Source organism: Penicillium longicatenatum, assembly GCF_028827895.1.
Source record: "Penicillium longicatenatum strain IBT 33135 chromosome Unknown contig_3_segment0_segment0, whole genome shotgun sequence".
Classification (NCBI taxonomy): Eukaryota; Fungi; Ascomycota; class Eurotiomycetes; order Eurotiales; family Aspergillaceae; genus Penicillium; species Penicillium longicatenatum.
This window is the reverse complement of record NW_026643121.1, coordinates 503,765-523,398: the sequence shown is the minus strand read 5'-3', so window position 1 is coordinate 523,398 and position 19,634 is coordinate 503,765. Positions and strand designations below refer to the sequence as shown.

General features: G+C 50.2%; 8 protein-coding genes across 8 annotated transcripts; 3 read left to right on the top strand and 5 right to left on the bottom strand.

The window, feature by feature from the left end:
* Positions 1-947: 947 nt before the first annotated feature.
* On the top strand, positions 948-2,780 carry N7484_005555 (magnesium transporter CorA family protein; the record flags this gene model as incomplete). Its single annotated transcript, XM_057115974.1, has 1 exon — positions 948-2,780. One exon carries the CDS (start codon positions 948-950, stop codon positions 2,778-2,780), a length of 1,833 nt encoding a protein of 610 aa, XP_056971857.1.
* Positions 2,781-3,030: 250 nt separating this feature from the next.
* N7484_005554 (uncharacterized protein) lies at positions 3,031-5,016 on the bottom strand (the record flags this gene model as incomplete). The annotated part of the gene is made up of 6 exons (XM_057115973.1): positions 3,031-3,665; positions 3,735-4,000; positions 4,054-4,257; positions 4,310-4,738; positions 4,785-4,856; positions 4,925-5,016. 6 exons carry the CDS (start codon positions 5,014-5,016, stop codon positions 3,031-3,033), a joined length of 1,698 nt encoding a protein of 565 aa, XP_056971856.1.
* Positions 5,017-6,786: 1,770 nt separating this feature from the next.
* N7484_005553 (RTA1 domain-containing protein) lies at positions 6,787-7,733 on the top strand (the record flags this gene model as incomplete). Its single annotated transcript, XM_057115972.1, has 3 exons — positions 6,787-7,046; positions 7,097-7,485; positions 7,534-7,733. 3 exons carry the CDS (start codon positions 6,787-6,789, stop codon positions 7,731-7,733), a joined length of 849 nt encoding a protein of 282 aa, XP_056971855.1.
* A 1,054-nt stretch (positions 7,734-8,787) lies between these two features.
* N7484_005552 (MID1 family protein) lies at positions 8,788-10,691 on the top strand (the record flags this gene model as incomplete). The annotated part of the gene is made up of 2 exons (XM_057115971.1): positions 8,788-9,976; positions 10,024-10,691. Coding segments are annotated over 2 exons (1,857 nt in total), but the record flags the coding sequence as incomplete, so codon positions are not given.
* A 97-nt stretch (positions 10,692-10,788) lies between these two features.
* On the bottom strand, positions 10,789-11,319 carry N7484_005551 (uncharacterized protein; the record flags this gene model as incomplete). The annotated part of the gene is made up of 1 exon (XM_057115970.1): positions 10,789-11,319. One exon carries the CDS (start codon positions 11,317-11,319, stop codon positions 10,789-10,791), a length of 531 nt encoding a protein of 176 aa, XP_056971853.1.
* Positions 11,320-11,823: 504 nt separating this feature from the next.
* Positions 11,824-13,278, bottom strand: N7484_005550 (splicing factor ESS-2 family protein; the record flags this gene model as incomplete). The annotated part of the gene is made up of 1 exon (XM_057115969.1): positions 11,824-13,278. The coding sequence occupies one exon, from the start codon at positions 13,276-13,278 to the stop codon at positions 11,824-11,826; it is 1,455 nt and encodes a 484-aa protein (XP_056971852.1).
* A 510-nt stretch (positions 13,279-13,788) lies between these two features.
* Positions 13,789-16,143, bottom strand: N7484_005549 (uncharacterized protein; the record flags this gene model as incomplete). Its single annotated transcript, XM_057115968.1, has 2 exons — positions 13,789-15,611; positions 15,684-16,143. 2 exons carry the CDS (start codon positions 16,141-16,143, stop codon positions 13,789-13,791), a joined length of 2,283 nt encoding a protein of 760 aa, XP_056971851.1.
* A 2,607-nt stretch (positions 16,144-18,750) lies between these two features.
* Positions 18,751-19,062, bottom strand: N7484_005548 (uncharacterized protein; the record flags this gene model as incomplete). Its single annotated transcript, XM_057115967.1, has 1 exon — positions 18,751-19,062. One exon carries the CDS (start codon positions 19,060-19,062, stop codon positions 18,751-18,753), a length of 312 nt encoding a protein of 103 aa, XP_056971850.1.
* Positions 19,063-19,634: the final 572 nt, after the last annotated feature.

Below are 19,634 nucleotides of genomic sequence, written 5' to 3'. Positions count from 1 at the left end.
CTGGGATTTGATTTTTGGTCAATTCTTGAAAAACCCAGATTCATTGTTCATTCTCGAATCCAGCCTGGTTTGCAATTTTCCTTGCTTTTTGGGGAATTAAATCAAAGCCAAAAAGTGGGTTATGACAGTGTCCGGAGTACAACCCGCAAGCAAAGCCAAAGTGGTCCCGGTCTAGTTTCCACTCGCCACGCCTTAGCGTTGGATTTTCTCTCTTCCCCCCTACCTTCTCTCCTCACACATAAATTTCACCCACAGTGATCCAAGTGGGAGAACCTCTTATTTATTTCTTTTGCTTCTAAAATTGCTCTCCCCCCAATTGAGGAATTTGCATAAACGTCTTCGTTGAAGTTTCTGCAACCTCAAAAAGCCCGCGACCAGCTCGCACCTTTCGCATCCCTCTGCAACCCTGGAGCAGCCGCGCTCCTTTCTCTGGGACTCCTTCAAGTTGGCGGGACTTCGCTACTCTAAGGCCTCTCTCCTCCACCCTCTTGCAGGCCCCAAGTTCCGGGTCTTCTGCGGGGGCGACACCAGACCCCCCTAACTCGACTTACCCCCCCAACCTTCAACTGTGGCAGCCAGACGTGTGTCGGTAACTCCAGACCCCTACGTAGGGTCTGGATTCTGGATGGAGGGTGCTCGACCATAATCGAACCTCTTTTACCGACTTGCGTCTGCAGCTGATAAGCTGCCAAGAGCATATCTCATATTAACCTGAACACAACGAACACCAAAAAGCACAAGTCCTCTGGGATCCCAAAAACAACCAACAAACAGTCAAACTGGCGTACTGAAACCTTCAACTTCATCATGTCGGACTCGCCCCGATCTGAGAAGGAGCTCACCCTCACCCGATTCAGCACTCCGGTGCCGGAATTGGACGATCACCGCTTCCAAATGAACCCCCCCTCATCGAAACCCCCATGCAGGATTCGAGGAATCATCACAGCATGGACCTGGTGGGACCGATGGGGGAGACGCCGGAACGCCCTGACCTGCTGCACGCTCAGGATGCGCTCCGTGATCCGGGCCCATTGTTCCGAGACTTTGAGCAAGCTATCGTGGACGACTCGACGGTTGAAGGAAACCCAATGGGTCGGCGCTTCTCGGTCGACCCTACAGCTCAATTTCACTCGCCCCGCCGCATCAGTGTCGGCCAGCAGGATCTGGGCAATGCTTCCCGCAAGTCATCTGTCTCTGCTCGCTCTTCGTCACCTCCCAACTCAGTGGACGCTTTTGCCGATCCCCGTCGCCGAGAGCGAGCAAACACTCTTGACAGCCATGGTCCCCCGGATCTGGAGGCTATGCTGCAACGCACGGTCTCGGGGGGCACCCAGCCCCGGCGCCCGACCTTCAGCAATGCCAGTATCATCCGGCCTCAACCAGGCGATGTGCCCATCGATGGACCAGAGGAGGCATGCGTTCATACCTACGAGGAGCCTGGTCGGATCCCCGTCATCGACTATGAGGAGCTAGAGGAATTCGTCGCACTGAACCAACAGGCGAAAGCAAGGGCAAATGCCAACCGTCGCAAGCACAGCCAGAGCTCCCAGACCAAGAGCCCTCGGATCTTTCCCGACCTGCGCCCTGCCGAGAAGATCCCCGATGTCGACGAGTTCAAAAAGTCGGATTCGGCCAATTCAAGCGATACGTACCGAGCCCCCGAGTCTGAGGCATTCCCCGAAATCGAGGATGAAAAGCAGTTGGTGGAGAAGCTCCAGAACATCAACGAGCCTACTCGATTCGGGTTTTTCTCGTCTGAATCTCAGACGACGGTGCACGCGGCGGATCTGGGAGACTTGGTGTTCCCTGGTGACAGCTTCCGGGATCTCTTCCAGTTGGGTCCCGAGGGTGGTGTGTGGTGGCTCGATGTCGTCAACCCTACGGAGGAGGAGTTGGGCGCTATTTCCCGAGCTTTCTCCATTCACCCTCTTACCACGGAGGATATTTTGACTCAAGAAGCTCGTGAGAAGGTCGAGCTTTTCAAGCAGTACTACTTTGTCTGTTTCCGTACATTCTACCAGATGGACAAGACCAGTGAGGAGTTCCTGGAACCGGTCAACTTCTACATGGTGGTTTTCCGTGATGGAGTCTTGACTTTCTCTTTCGAGGAGAACCCCCATGCCTCCAATGTTCGGAAGCGTATTGGAAAGCTGCGTGACTACGTCTCGTTGAGTAGCGACTGGATCTGTTATGCCATGATTGACGACATCGTCGATAGCTTTGGTCCAGTGATTCGAGATGTCGAGCTCGAATCTGAGGCGATCGAGGATCATGTCTTCATTGCTCGCGTTGACGACTTTGAGTCCTTCTTGCCCCGGATTGGTGGCCTGCGTAAAAAGGTTATGAGTTTAATGCGCCTGTTGGGCGGAAAGGCGGACGTTATCCGCGGATTTTCCAAGCGCTGTAATGAGCAGTACGCCATGACCCCTCGTGGTGATATTGGCCTTTACTTGGGTGATATTCAGGATCACGTTGTGACCATGATGTCTAACTTGGCTCATTTTGAAAAAATGCTGAGCCGATCGCACACCAACTACCTGGCGCAGCTGAACGTCACCAACTTGGTGTTGGGTAACCACGTCAACAAAGTTCTGAGCAAGGTGACTCTCATTGCTACATTTTTGGTCCCCATGAACCTCATCTGCGGTCTCTTTGGAATGAACGTTCACGTACCCGGAGAGAATGTCGAGGGCCTGGGATGGTTCTTCGGTATCTTGGGTGTGATGGGGGCCATTGTTGTTGTCAGCGTGGGCCTTGCTCGCTGGCAGAAGCTGGTCTAATTTTTCTAATCTTGAGAGGGGGGGGTTGAGCTTTTTGCTTCTGCTTTTTTGGATCCTGACTCTTTGTCTGATTCTGTGTCTGGTATTTCGTTTGAATTTTCTGCTATATCTCTGATTTGTTGATACCTTCCATTCTGCTGTCATGAACCTCTGTGAGCGTCATGTCTCTTTATGAACATCCTCGATAGACTTATATATACACGCATTCTCGAATTACCAATATACATCCATAGATTCCATAGCCTCCGAATTATCGAAAATCCATACTTAACGGTCCCATCCAGCCACTCATCAACTCCTCAATCGTGACATCCAAGTCCAGTCCAAATATAGAAGGATCCGGCAAAGCATACTGCCCCAGACCAGGATCCGCAAACTCCAACCCCTCCACCGAGAGTTCCGCTCCAGCATTACTCGAAACCTCCAGACTAGCAGCCCGATAAGTCTTCTCAAACCAGACCGAGGCAGCAAGAAGCCACTTCTGATAATGCGCAAACTCCCCATCTTTACACGTCTTCGCCACATCGTGAAGCCTTTGCACATAAAATTGCAGCACCTTCGGCAAATCCAGTGCCTCACGCAGTTCCTCAACTTGAACATTGTACCTTAGCGATGGATCTAGAGACACGATGACCAGCTTACAGGCCGCCGCCACGATAAACCCGGTTTGCAGCCAGTTGAGGTAACTGTAACTCTTCTCGATTGTGGGGGGTAAGGTGAAGTAGAAGTCGACGAATCGTTTTGCAGCTGCGAGACCATGGCATAAAGTGTCAATTCGGGAGACGAGTAGGAAGCCGTCGGATGGTGTCGAGGCATGTTTGTTATCTAGGAGGCTGATTTGGCAGAGTTGAAGCTCTAGTGTTTGATACTGTATGGCGATAAGGACTATACAGGCGTTGGTTTTTGTCAATGCGAGTCGAGGATACAGATGGGGTATTCTGGGGATATACTAACCATCACAGGTTGGTGGAATAGGTAGCTGATTCTTGTACTCTTCCACCTCGGCTCGGAATGAACGCAGTTGCATCTCTACATCTGGATGACCTTCGATACTTTTCGTAGTCAACAGATTCATACGTTCCAGCATATGTTGTAGCTGGACATAATAGATCATGTATCGATCGGTGGGATACTCGCATTTCGCCGATAGTGTCACAGCACATGACTCTATGAATGGTGACCAGGGCAAAGTGCAAGTTTTCTGCATGATGATCGCATTCCTAGATCTCATCAGCATGGTTCACTTGTACTTCAATCTTGTCAATGTACCTACGTCGAAACGAGCAAAAAACACCCAATCAAAGCTCGGCTTTCATCGGCTATCGATGCCGATCCAGTCTGATCTGATTCACCCTCGATATCAATGCGGGTCGCGACTCGGTGCTTGGGTGGACGATCCATCCTGGCATCGTTCATAATGCTCAGTGCGATGTGTATGTAGCCGCTGAACCGACATAATTGGGATAATTGGCGAGTTCTGTACCTGTCAGTCTACAAAGATCAGCACAGAGGATAGGAGAGCAGCATACCCAGACAAGACAATTAACAATCCTTGAAAAGTTTCCAATGCATTAGGGTGGTTATCATGTGGGGAATGAAGAATTACATCCGAAATATAAGACTTGAGGACATCTTCCAGGGCTCGTTGCAGAGAGGGGTCTCGGAAGGACGTGGTCACGAAGATGCACAGGAGTATGAACGGTTTTTCAGCTCTGAGTTCTTTGACTGTCGTTCTGCCGGGTAGCATCACGAAGGGGAAGTATTGCATTGCTTCCCGGTAGTTATCTAATAAAATATTTGCGAGCTCATTGCTGACCAGGCCTTTGCCAACTACATCGCAGGCCCGGTGACTGTAATCACTACCTTCATTGCTTTTTGGTGTTGGATATAATTGATCTGGACGCGGATTAATCTGTTCCATTATTTGATCAATCTTGTCTTCGAGGGCCTCGATACGTCTGTTGGATGGTTAGTGACACCCTTGCATATAGGAATAGCACTCACGTTGTCCGCTTCTTGTGATTGCCACGCGGCCGAGACGGCCGGAAGTAACATTCTTTGTTCAAACGACGACATCTATGCCGTTAGTACAGGTGTATAGATCCCGAGAACCATCGAGAGTAAGATGAACTAAATCGGCTTACCGGTCGCAGCTTAGCGAATCGGGGGTATGAGCGCACCGGATCTTCGCCCGGACGCAGTTTTCACAGGTCTTTACCCGATCCGATTCAGGCATGATGAGGCTTGGACATGCAGTCACGGATACGGATACTTGGGGCTCTTTTAATCGGTCCGCGGACACGGACATGGAATTATCCGCGGACACGGAGTTGATGTCAGATTCCGGGCAATCAGCCAATCAGCGTTGCGTCATGTCCGGGGGCTAGATCTTACTACACGTCAACTTGCGTAGGATGTGCATAGCCCAGCTTATTCCCGAAACAAAGAGAAAGCAGTTCGGTAATATGAATCTAGTTTTAAAGTTCGGTTTTTCTACAGGGGACCCTGTGAAGATAGGTAAGGCTGATTTGACGCCAAAGACCTTTCTATACTACAGCCTGGTCATTCATGCTATAGCTTGTCAGCCACGTTCATGCTTGGAAGTCTACTCAAGCCGCATAATTATCTCACGACCTGAGGCATCTTGAGCTGAGAGTTCTGTTCGTCAACAAGTGCAGCTACATCTCCATATATTTCTGTCCAGCATCCTTGTATCACGAAACCACTAGCAGCAGCAAACCAAGGACCGAGGGATGACTTAGAAGCGAAGAGACTGTCTACCCAATACTCGTAATCGTTTGTCTCTTTCATAAAGTGAAAGGGAGCAGGAGATCTACAGGGCCAATGGCTGGTCCTTCTCGTATAGCCCCGGAGAAGACCGAACAAAGACTGAATAGTGGCCTCCGTTGACACCCAGCCATTACAAGGATTGGAAATCCCCTATCTGGATCCCCGTTTGCCAATTCTCCAAAGTTGACGAGCGGGAGATCCAGCTTTTCGTCGGCGCTGGTATGTAATAATCCCCGTGTATCTTCAGCACCGAGAAATTTAGGGTACAGATCAAGAACTAGATCAGCTGGACATGGGAAGTCGTATACCCTATTATTCTGAAGAGCGCTTCCAAGATCCCCAAGAGTCGCTATTCAACCTCGAAGCTGCCCTCAATAGCCTGAAGAAGGGGGTTATTGGTCTGCAATTTCCGAATGGTACCAGGAGAACCGGAGGCATTCAATAACGGCCGGTTTCACCCTCGCAATCTTGCAGCAATAAGGATAGTGCAAGCCATACAGCTTAAAGTAAGTTAACAGGATGGTGATTCTACAATATTTGTCCCCAATCATGTCCCCAACTAGGTTCATGTATGTCTACAGTAGTGTTCCATGAGTTTAAAACCACCGTATCTAGCTCATTGCTTACCAGCACGTAGCACGCTACAGTAGTTAGTCAAACAAGTATAATGACAGCCCACTATTGAAGCGCCTTTATTTGTGAAAAGCTCTGATCTTTTTTTGCTAGATTATCGAGAATGTTCTTGATAACATTCTCAGTAATGCTGGGGGGCCTGTATACTAGCGACTGAGTGTATCTCCCTGCGAGGCTGTGGTCGGCAGCAAAAGTGGCAGAATCTCCGATGAGACAAACGTGAAACGAATCATCGGTACGGAGATATTAGATTCTCTTTGATCGGTCTGCGGATACGAACAGAAGTATCCGCGGACACGGAGTTCATGTTAGATTCCGTTTAATTGACCAATCATTGGTGTGGACTCTATGGAAGCCTAACTATGGGGGCTGACTGTACGAACTTTGCGTACATACACGTCAACCTCTGAGAAGTTGAGGCTGCATAGCCCAGCTTACTCCCCCAAATTAAACCGGACTTTTAGGCAGAAAAATTGGATCTTGGCTACGGTCAGACAACTGTGATAAAATATAAAAAGAAAACGCGATGCCAGGTAGTTTGATCAAGCTTAAATCTTAGAAAATTCAGCCCTAATTACTCAAGATGTCGAACTCTGACAATTGCACCATAGTCACTTGCCCGCTTACCGAGGCCTACCTGGACTACCTACCCAACCTCCCAGCTAATGCATTCTTTGTCGGCTTATTCGGTCTCATCTGTGGGATTCAACTCATTTTGGGAATCAGGTACCGAATGTGGTCTTACATGATTCCCATGTTATTCGGCCTCATTCTCGAAGTGCTGGGATACATCGGCCGGATCATGCTGCACAACAACCCATTTAACTTTAACAGCTTTCTTCTGTAGGTATCTCAATGTGTCATAACTGAACCCTGACTAACTGTTTGTGTAGGTATCTGATTTGTCTGACGATTGCTCCGGCCTTTTTCAGTGCATCCATATATATCTGTCTGGGCAAGATCATCACGGTCTATGGGGAGAATGTTGCCCGCTTTCGTCCTCGAACATATACAATAGCCTTCGTCTCATTCGATATCGCAAGCCTGTTGATGCAATCGGTCGGTGGAGCCCTCACGTCAATCGCCGACGACGATCAGCGCAGCCTCCAACAGACTGGAATCAACATCATGATTGCTGGGTTGGCCTTCCAGGTCGCCTCGCTCTTTCTATTCATTGTTCTGGGCTCCGAGTTTGCCCTTCGAGTGCACAGAAGCCCGAAGTCAGAATTCAGTGACTTCAGTGGCCTCCGACAGAGCCGGAAGTGGACAATGTTCATTTACTGTACGTCCCTTGCCTAGCTTTCTTAGGTCCAGGTACTAACATTCATAGGCCTCATTCTTGCCACGCTGACTATCTTTATTCGATCGATCTTCCGAGTTGCCGAGCTGAAGGGTGGATTTGGCAGTGCATTGGCCAATAACGAGGTTGATCTGATGGTGCTAGAAAGCACCATGGTTTCCATTGCATGCATTGCCCTAACAGCTGCTCACCCGGCAATCGTTATTGGTCGAGCCTGGAATTCTCTATAAGAGAACGATGCAGATTTACAATATAGATTCAGCATCTCTGATTTATTATGAACTAGATAGTATTTATTGCATAGCGAGCGGCGTTAATACAATGGGGACCGTAAGTATTTCCCCAAATGCGGGCCCGGTAGGGCCAACCCAACAACCAACTTTTGGAAAGACATGTACCACTCAGTATGAAGATGGCTCGCTTCAAAGAAATTTTACTTTAACCCATGACTATAGAGAAATGTTTTGAGAAGATAACTCGAAGATCAATGTAGCTTTGGTGACGATAGAGCGGTTTGAAATTTATGAGTAAATATGGAGGACCCGCCGAGGCATTCACTGAGCTTTTAAACCCATATAACATTATTTACATGTTGTTAAAACAAGAAGTTCTTAGAATGTACCTAAAGCTTATTCACAGAGGAAGATATAATAGGATTTAATAGTACCTTTAGGGGTATATACCAGAATTATGGTGAGGAATACTACACGTAAAATTAATGTGTTAGTATAGAGAGTGACGAGACAACTACTAGTGGTTAGAAAGCTTAAATTTTTTGAAGTATTAAGGAATAGTTCTGTGCGTTAGATGGGTATTAAAAAATTTGCGTAATTATACAGAATTTCAGTAAGATATGGTGGTTGTGGTGAACCGTTCAGGGAATATGTATAATTGATGGATAGGCCCGAAGACTGATTTTGGGAGATACTTTTGACTAGATGGTGTATTTTTGTTTATGTTTCATAATACAAGACCACGGACATAATAGCACAATGAACAAACTAAATCACTCAGAACTAGACTCAAGCACACTCTGATTACAATTTCTTTCGAGTTAGCCAAGAAATAAAGCAAACCATTTGGTTGATTGGGTTAGTATACGCGTGGCCAGGCACCAAGGCAGCAACGATAAGCTGATTTGATTCCGATAAACAACTTAACATCTTTCTCCAACTGATCGACCGTATGTCGATGATCCGCCCTTCAGGAGATCTCCACACTCAGAGGCCCTGAATCGCATGTGTACTCTCTGATAAGCTCCATGCGCTTTTCCCGCAACCCAGTCATCCTCTCATGCGACTACTATCCGCTTTGCAGTGTCAACTGACTGCAACAGTCATTGCCACTTCCCTTGCGCTCGCCAGCGCACCGACCGCCTACGCCAATATTTGGAGCGATGGCGGGGTCGAGAGTAACCTAAACGTCGAGAATATTGCTCACGGAGCCGGGCTGCCGTTTGCGCTGGACTCGTTCAATGGATTAGAGTTTCGCGACGAGGACGACGAGGAATCCACCGGGCTGGACCTGGTGCGGAGATCCGTTGCCATTACGTCTCTGGCAAACAATAATTTCCAGGATTCCACTATCAAAACTGGGGGGGTACAATACTGGTACATTCCGGATGATGTGGTGAACGGTGATCATGGAACCGCGGGCAAAGGACTCCCTGATTACCTTGATTCTAGTGGCAATGTCGTGTCGCATACCGCGGCGCATGAGCTTCGAAAACGAGGGTTGTCCAAGCGCGCATCAACAACGGTCTATGTCTCATTGAACACATGCTCTAAGCCTTCCACGAACATTACCGGTGCCGAAGGCTTGTTCCCACAGCTGAAAGTCTACTACTCGACCTCAAAGGACTTGAAATATCCCGGACCGGGCAAGGATGACTCCCTTCAGAATTTCACCACAGCGAGTGAAGGCTTTGTTGGTCTTGAAATCGAGGCGGAGAGCGATGTCTACATCAGTGTCGTTGCGGACAACTCAACGTCCTACTCGGGCTCATATGACTACGACCTTGCCATATCGATCGATGATTACTTCTACAACGCGGTTCCCGAGGACCCGTTCCTGTACTTTATCGACTCGGATCCAAACGCAGCGCTGCTGGTCACCAACAATCTGACCCAGTCTAACTCCAGCTCCGCGAACTTTCAAGAGTGGATGAATCTGAATCCTGCCCCTTATACCCTGTATGCCCACAACGTCAATGACACCTCACTGAGCGGCTTGAAGTCCTCTTTTTGTGCAGTATCGCAGCATTCCCAGGTGATCAGCAATCCAAGCAACACCGGAATGACCAGCCGCGGACTGGGCAACAAGCCCAAGGAACAGTTTTACATTTTGGGACTCAATCGTAGTTCGACCTATATAGGGATCTTGGGCATGGCAGGCAACGGGTCGACCTACGGAAATAACATTGTTGGCGGAGGTGGAATAGTATGGCAGCCGATGAACTTCACCACCAAAACAGGTCCGCCTCCCACTCTCCCTTTCTTCCACACGAGCTAATGAAAACAGAAAATAACTGTGCCGTCTTATTCAACCTGACATTCTGCTCAGAAGTCGCATATGCAGTCCCATCCAATCCCAATCAAACAGTCGAAGACCTACGCCAGATCTACGACAACTACACGTCGAAATACTACAAAAATTTCGATTACTCCCTCCAACAAATCCAATGCAACGCCACGGCCGAATCCATGTTCTCACTAGCTGTCAACTGCACAGACTGCGCGACTCAGTACAAACAATGGCTCTGCAGCGTCAGTATCCCCCGCTGTGCAGATTTCACCTCCAACGACACATATCTCCAAGTCCGCAACGCAGGACAAGAATTCATCAACGGAACTTCCTTGCCAGAAAACGATCCCCTCCGCTGGTCCCCCCTAACGAATCAATCCCGGAATCCCATCATCGACACAGACATTAAACCCGGTCCGTACAAGGAGATTCTTCCATGTAAAGATATCTGCCACGATATGGTGAAGAGTTGTCCCGCAGCATTGGGATTCGGATGTCCGACCGGGAAATGGTTAAACGCGTCATATGGATACCGCGATCCAAACGGTGACATCACATGTAGTTACCTCGGCGCAGCCTATTATCTGAATCTCGGCGCGAGATTAGGTGTATGGGGGAGTGTGTATATGTTGGTTGCAATGTGGGGAGTTTGGTTGATATTGTAAACTTAGACTTGATAATGAGCATAGATGATTCACGTTATTCTTGACTTCGTAGCTTTCTTAGCACAACATACACTCGTTATATACTTCATCCCGCTAGTTACCATTCCAACTCCTTCCTTCCCTCCGCATATTCACCCTCAACCCTCCTATCCCCCCACCGTTCCCTCCACACATCCCTCTCCTCTCGCCACAAATCATTGACACACGGATCACACGAACTCCCACAACAAGTTCCCAATTCCGGCGGAGGCGGGGGATCATTATAGGCTCGACCTGCAGCCCGAAGAAGCTGTTTCGTCCGCGTACCTGATAATCGTTTCTTTTGAAGTGTTTTGAAAATTGGGACTTCATTGGGTTTGTAATATGGTTCTGGTTCCTCTTCATCCTCGGCTTGGCTTTTAAGAATGGCATTTGTCGATTCGGAATTTGGCGCGGCACCCTTGGTTGGGGTTGATGCGGCGGAGAGAAGGTTGCTAAATGGGGCGCATAGAGATGAGAGAATCGATGTGGATTGTTGACCTTCTTGCTTTTTCTCTTGCGTTGGTTTGGGTGTAGTATCGCCACCCGATTCAACGGCCACAGGTGCAGGCGCAGGCTCTGTCGAGCCTAGACTTGAATCTATACTCATTGCGAGTATATTTGCGTATATATAGAATGCAACATAAGGCAGCCTTGGGGCAAATTCGAACAATGGAGATTGATGAGTCGTTTTGATAGATTTTGATAGTGTTCAGGCGGAAGAATGTTCAGCCCGACCTATTCTGTATCAGCATCGAGGATAAACAAAGTCTTATGTTTGTTTCAACGAACCAATATTCCACGCAGACATAGATAGGTAGGAGCTAAGGAATTCAAGTCGATCGCGATTTTAGATAGACTTAACAAAGGCCGAGGTCGGGCCGGATAGGATCGGGTTGTTCGTTCCGATTACCCACTCTTATATGAAGGTTAACATATGCCGATGTCATTGAAGTCGGATATCACAAGAATCTTGTTTAAAGTCAAATAGTAAGTCTAAATTGAATCGGTTTAAATGTACAGGGCGATCAATATGCACCTATAATCTGAGCTATGTCTCTTGACAATGAAAACGCCTTTGGTCCCGTGGTATCATATCATGATCATTATCTATTCACTTGCGCCGTGGAGTGGGAGTCCACATGTTCTTCAATCCAGTAGATCCCCCAGAAGCCCGCGGTGTACTTCCGACCCGCGATAGCAAATTCTGTGCTGCAGAAGTCAACATCTTCCCGGAGCCAGGTCTTGGAGTCAGTCCATCGACACGTGGACTGCTAGCAAACCGGGGCGTAGTATTAACAGGTGTTTTCGTTACACGAGTGGCCCTTTCAACACGCTTGTTGCGTGCGGCACGATCCACCATGCGGTGGTGAAGAGCCTCTCGTTTACCGGTTTCGCGCAGTTGAAAGGGGTTTGGTGTTGCATCGCTCGCGCCGAGGAGACGCCAATCAGCTTCGAGGGAACCAGATGTCTGTGGTTCATATTCAGGTTCGTCTTCGTCGACGAACGCATATCCGTTGACTCGCGGGGTTTCTCCTCCCGGAACCGACGATGCTTCAGACTCGCTGAGGCGCGGGCGTCCTGCGATGGCATCTTGGATAGCCGAGATAGAAGGTGAAGCGGGAACTTTATTGGCAGCATCAGCGGCTGCTGCTGCATCGGCGTCGAGAAGCCTTGTGTTTTGATATAGGGTTCGCTTGGGCCCCGCGCGGGACGCATTCTCGGCCTTCTGCTGAAGCGTTTCATGTGTATCCTCGACCGACGAAGGAAGAAACATGAGCGAGTTATCCGGGCGGGACTTCCAGTGATCGGGTCTGGCTGGGCGAGCGTTGAGATCTGTCTTGATAGCAGGGCCGTCATCTGCCTTGATCAGACTGGTTTTCGGGTTCCCACCCTGGGCTGTGATGCGCTTCACTTCGTGATTATGATGGGCGATTTGTCGTGCCGATGGGATTTTATTATCGTTCCAAAGCCAGCCGTTCTTTTCGCGGCGCTTGATATTCTGCTTGTCCAGGACTTTGTTGAATGACTCGTTGTCCTCGCTTGTATATTTCGCTTGAAAGGCAAGAAGTCCCATATTGGACGCATCGGCAAGTTTCTGATCGTTGGCCGTGGCGGTTGTTGCTGTAGTCGAGGTAGATACAACGGACATGGGAGTATCGCCTCTCCATCCTTGCGGGGTCTCGTCTGACCGACCTGGTAGGTGTTGTGGAGTGCCCGCCACTGATGCGGCGTCGGTCTTTCGTCGCGCGTTTAAGCCTGGGGTCGGAGTGCGCATCACATCCGCAAGCTTCTGTTTGGAACTCTTGATCCATTCTGCATCTTTTGAGTCCAACGCATCGAGGTATTCCTGTTTGGATCGGGTCTCAAGCAAGCCAGGGAAGAAGTCCCGGGCAATAATATGGGAGAGGGCAGTTGTGTAGACATCTTCGTCGAGGACGGTCGCCGGGCGTTTAATACGTTTTGGAGGTGGCGGGGGTGGCATGAGCTGGCCATCTGGCCTCTTGGCCAAAGCCTGCGACTGCGACTGCGACTGCGACTGCGACTGCGACTGCGACGGAGAGGCCATGGTGGCGTGGAGAAGAGAAGGTAAGATTGAATTGAGGTTCGAGGCGATAAGATAGTCAAGTCAGATGATCCACCGACAATGTACTCCACAGCTCCAGTTGAGTTCACTCCACCAGTCTACTGTCTTCTAAGTCTACGATCCAAGATCTACAAGGAAAGCTTGATGGAAATCACAAGGTACCATGGATTTTTGCCCGTGGCTCTATAGTCACATGAAGATAAAAAGAAATATAGCGAATGATCCAAATCCTCCCGATGTCCTCTTTTCCATGGTTTTTACCCAGTTCCCTCCAGACACCAAACCAATATCGCTGAGAAATGCATTCAGACCAAACGACCGAACAGATTGAACACGGCTAACACAGCCCTCCCACCATACAAAAATTGAAACAGGTCATGACTCGTGGGGAATTCTATCAAGGGGTAGAGCGAGAAACAGAAAGCAGAAACCAGATATGCAGACAGATTTGCTCCCCCAAAAACAATCAAGGAAAAATAAAAAAGACAGTGCTTATTGAGCGGCAGTTGGGAAAAGAGAGTAAGAAGGCTTGCGGCTCTTCTTTCGATTCGGGTGTTTAGCAGGAAGCGCGGGGAGAGGAGGCTCGCAAGCCTTGCCCGGCCGGGTATCCATCTCGGAGGTGGACTTGGCACGGTCGTGAATGGTAGTGGGCACAGGGAATTCTGCGCCAATGCAAGGGCTGCTGCCCGCCTGGAGCAGCAGGTGAGCTTCGGCCAGACTCTTGGTCTGGCGATGGATAGTAGAAGAAGAAGGGCGGCTGATGCTAGACCCGGCAGCCAGGGCCTCGCTGGCGCTCAGACGGTCAGTGGGCATCAGCTCGCGACTGCTAGACAGGCTGTGGATCAGCTCTGGCACGCTAGTCGTGGAGACAGATGAACGGTGTTTGCGGACAATGGAAGCCGCGCGAGAGAGCATCAAGCTCTCTTGGGAGTTGCATTTGCTAATGGGAGAGAAGCTGCTCCGTGGGGAGACGGGGTTCTCCGAGATCATTCCCTGGGGGAAAGGGAAATGGCGATCCGACTCTGCATCGTTGCTGAGGTATTCCTCGTACAAAGTCTCTTGGGGAATCTGCTTGCCCAGGCCAGAGGAGAAGGTGCTGACAGGTTGGAAGTACTCGCCTGAGCTCCGAACAATGAAATCACGCTCGTACTCAGCTGTCGAGGGAGTGCCAGCCAAGTGCAACGGTGTCGATCGGGCTGGGCTGGAATCCAGATCCGGGGTGGGAAGAGCGGAGGTGCTCAAGGGGCTGGGCTGGAGATGCCGAACTTTCGGAGCCCCAGACCAGTTCTCGTTAGGGGACGGCACAGTAACCTGGGGGCGCTGAGTCTCTTCCAGAGAAGTGCGCGTCCAATCGAAGTTGCAGGTGGATTCGGCTGCGTGCTCATAGCAGTAGTCGATATCTGCATCCCACGAGTCATACAATTCGTCCTCATGCGAGAACTGATTCACACCCGACGTTGATGGCGGGGTGGTCTCCACCTGATCCTTGGGGGGAGTTGCGGGTAGACTGTCGGGGAGGTTCTGTGGCAGAGTCGGCGAGCCCAGGGCCTCGGAGAACTTTCTTGAAAGCTCCTCCGCCACGAAGATGGAAAGCGGCGCCTTGGGTGCCTTGATAGTAGATGGGTGATACGATTCAGCCGGTGGCTGACTCAATTGCGAGGTCGAACGAGAATGGGCATAGCCAATGCTAGCCTCCGGGCTTTCCCACATGCGGGTGGCCTCTTCCTCCTCCGGCACATCTTCGAGGTCATAATGGCTACTCATGGAGGATGTACGAGCGGAAAGATCGTCAGCCGAGTCCCGACGGTATTTGATGGAGGGTGCGGTGTGAATGTTTTCGGGATAGGTCGTGGCCGTGGACAAACCCAGGATCTCATCAATTGCACGTGGAGCCGGCTCTGCAACTTCAGCAGGAATCTCCGGGGTAGCAGGAGGAGGTGGAGTGGTGGGACACGATCGAGGAAATCTGGGGACCGGCCGCGAGAAGTTCTCATAAGCACGAGACTCCCGTCGAACATGGCCCGGGCTAACGGGGCCTGGTGGCGGCGATCCGGGGGGACTTTGCCGGGGTTCATCAACGGTGGTAGCTGTACCATATGCGGCGAGGTCATCAGTCGAAAAGTTACGGAAGTGGATGTCGGTAGCTCGGATGCCCTTGAGACCGGTCTCGGGCCGTTGAGATGCCCGAATCACGGAGAACTCGGTGCATAGATCGTTCTCTCGGGTTTGATCCAAAGACTGGAACTGTGCTGGGCTCGTATGGGTAAGGTGATGAAAGTCAAATGGATCCGAGATGAGGCTCTTTAGTCGATCTTCTGCACGTGCGCGTTAGCCAATTGAACCACGAGGGGCTTGTCGACCTTATGCTATCTATCCCAAAGACTTACGTTGTTCAACCTGGCGAGATCGTCGACCAAACATATCACCTTTCTCACGGGGCTTCTCACGATCATTCTCGTCTTCCTCGTCCAGCGTGGCGACGATGTTGATCTTGCTGCCTTGGCGACGGAGTATCCGACTTCCTCGAGCGAGGAACGATCGAGAACTCCGATCAGGCCTCTCCGTCCGCATCCCCAATGCCGAGGTGGTGCGTTCATCCTGCGACGACAGGGAGCCGTCCATGGAGGAAGTCATGGACGAACCCGGCGATCGATGGGACGAGGTCGAGGTCGTGGTGTTGCTTCTGGAGCGACCACTAAAGACCGACCGGCGTTTGGGACTATGGGCATTGGGATGGGCGGTAGACCTGGAGCGAGTGTGGACAGCGTGCTCCGGGGGATCATTTGAGGAGCGGGTCGACGGAGGATCACTGCTCCCATCGTCGTCCCAGGCCCGCGAATAGGGCATTTGGGAATACATTGGATCAATGGAATAATTGGGACGAACCCCCTCTAATTTATGTGCGAACAGGCAAAGCACCAACAATTGGGCTTTGTTTCATGGTAGGACCTGAAGCGCGCGAGTGTTAAAGAGAAAGGTGAGACGGTTTTTTCCCAGGAGATTGGGTCGGGGGCGGAGTTACATATGTATAATACATGTTGGTAAATACTGGTGGAGCTCCCGACTTCAGGGGTGTCGCGCCATGATTCGATGACGTTCCAACGTTTTTTTTTCTTTATGCAGACCTTGGGTTTCTTTTGATCGAAAATCTAGATCGATAGATTGATCTCATAATTGAGCATCTGCGACCAGCTCTCTTCCCGATCTCTTTTCAGATCCCTATGCTTTCCAATTTCGATATGCCTCCGGTTTTTTCATCTCCCCTATTGCGACTGATACGGAACGAATCCCAAAGGATTGTAGTGCCATGCAGCTCAGGGGGACTGAACGTGTTGGTAACTGTGGGGGGCCGCTTATCCATGTCGAGTAAGTATCGGCACATGATACGTATCCGTGTTTTGAATACGGAATGTTTGTTCCAGCCTAGGTTCTACTCAGTCCGAGGTTCCATGGGATGCAGGGCTCCCTCACATTTGAGGAATGGACAGGTGCATGGATTATTGAGGAAATTGGCTATTTCTTTGGGGCTTCTAGCTCCTCACATTTGTTCCATGATTCGTAGAACCCCCAGCCCGAGTCTATTTTCCTGTTTCCCCGCGTCACTAGCGCAAGCCTCGGGTCTAACGGTTTTATTCTCGCAAAGTGCGTTTGGGCTGGGCCCCGTGTAGGGCTTGCGATGGTCACAGATCCAAGTGGAGATTAATTACAGAGATAAAAGCGATCGGAGGCGGCCGTGTTTATCTATACAGGAGACTTCCCGTCAACACGCTTGTTGACTTTTTGTTTGTTTTCATCTTTGGTTGTGCCCGGGACTCCCCGGCGGTCCATGTCCAGTGACAAGTGACTGTGTTCCAGGCTCCGAGGAGGATCCCCCTCGTTGTTCCATGGTCGAAGGTATCTCCCGTGTATCATTACATCGTGATACACACAATCTCCGGTGGGGTCTAGTTCCTAAGATAACTCGAGCCCCAAGCCCCAGGGCCCATTCCCACAAGCCCTACGGAAAAGACCCGACATCACAAGTGGGGGACTCGTGGAGCCAGTTTGCGAAACAAGAGAAAAGGCGAAAGTCAAAAAAAAAAGAGAGAGAAAAAAATAACCAGCAAAAAAACAAAGGACGCCGGCGTCTCAGAGTAGACGGGACGAAAGTCAAACCCTCACTACTGGGGCAACTATGCTTTGGCCGCGTGCCCGTCCGATTTATCCACGGTGAACTCTCCTGACGATCCCTTGTCTAGAACCACCCATGGAACTCCTGTAGACGATCGGTTCGTTTCAAGTGGAGCTACGGAGCTGGTCCTTTTGGAGCCGGGTTACCAAGACACGCATTGTATTAGGTGGCCCCGATGCACAATTGTCCTCGCAATGAGTTTTATTTTAGGATATCGCTTGATGCTCTCGTAGATGGATATTGATACTTTGGGGCCAAAAGCAATAAGCATAAGGTTCCCGAAAGTCAAAGAGCCATACTCCCCGGGGCCAGGCAAGAGAGCCCGAAGTGCATCTCACATGCAATTGCAACGCTATGCGGCCCCCGCGTTACTTTGCAATCGTGCGCTTAGAGGGCCATATGGGTGCACGCCAATGGCAACGTGGACGGGATCTCGCGATCCAAACGCTCGGTATATTTAGTTACCGAAATCCTGCGGCTCGTTCCTCCCCCCTTTACCCTCAAGGGGGCTAAGATTTGCATCGGTTGCCCTGGCCCCTATTGTCATCTCTACGTAGACATGCATAGCTAGTACTAAGACATAGATTGCGATAGCTCCAGGGGCCATTTTTATCCATTTCTCTTCATCTTTCGTCATCCCACTCAGCCAGACCCAGTTTCGCCCCATCGGGAGTAACGGTCTGCCGAGGCGAGCCGTAGTCTTGTTTTTCGCCCTCCTGCAGGTACGCTACCACAGTAACTGCTGATGCATGCAGGATGCTATCTTTAACTGAGTCGTCAGCTATCAATCTGCATAGCGACAGTACATAGGATATGAGGGAGCACATGGGCTGATATTCAAGGCCCACGCGATCTGGACGTGGGCCCCAAATCGCACTAAAGGAGAGTAGTCCCTGTCAAATCCAGGCGACTGGCGCCATCGGCGACTAGTTGGAAAATCCAATCTATTCAGTCCATAGTGGTCCCGGCCAGCTGGTTAGTACTATATTTTTGGGCGATCGGGTCCATAAGGGGGACCAGGGCTCTAAGGGGTGCCGAGACTGGGTACAGCCGAATACAGTAAAAGGGGAAGACTTCACATTGCCGAGTCCATTGTCAATTTGAAGAATAGAACAATTCTTGATTACGGATGGGTACAGTAGATCCCAGGCCCATTTTTAAGCAGAAATCTCTTTTAGAATGATCTGCATGAAAAACTTTAGTAAATGAAGACAACGGGAGGGCGTATACATACCATCGGCTATTCTTGAGTATAAATAGTTCGTTCAGTAGGCGATTACCCCTTAACGACCGACATTAATGTCAGAAGTGCCCACACTGACGGGATCAACCAGGTTATCCTCGCCACGCTTCGCACTTCCAGCATCAATGATAGGACTTGCCGCCTCAACGGCACCAACACCACCAAGCGAGATACCACCACGCTTAGCTTTCTTAACATCGGCGCTGTCTCCATTGCTCAAGACATTGGCTAAAACATCGACCTGGTCGATAAGATCCTCCGAGCGGGGAAGAACAGCGTTACTGCCGCCTGTCAGGATGATAGGGACTGCGGTGACAGTCACGGCGAAGAGAGCTACAAGTCGGTATTGCATGGTGGATGTCGTGGGGCTGTGATGAGTTAGACTTGCTCAATGCATATATCTCGCTTGTCCCTACACTGTACCGCACTTACCGTGGTGGAAGCTGAAGATGTTAAGAATATCTCAAAGCTGCAATACCAAGGAGGAGTAAAAAGGATGGACAAGGGACGAGCAGCTTCAAGAAGCAGTCCTTTAGTTCGGAACCTGATGGAACCCTCCGTCACGGAACGAATACAGTTGACGTGCTCCACCCCACCGGGTCGAGTATACCGTTAAACCCAGCAGACCACTCCCCTTCCAACCAGCACACAACTGCGGTCCGGACGAGGCCAATGACATCGGAAAACCTTGAATGCCCTACCATAGGTAGGCAAAGCTAGGCTCAAGCCTTTGAGGAGAGGCTCAGTTCAACTAGTAGCAGACATCTAGAGCCTCAGCCAGGAACTCTCACTGAGTATCGCCGTGGTAACCCAATCTTGGAGAACCGTGGTGCTGGAGCTCTTGTGGAGAGCTGTCCTGGCCCGAATGAATGGAGAGTGGATTCAATGGGTTACAAAGTTCAAACTCAATCATACATCATGCCC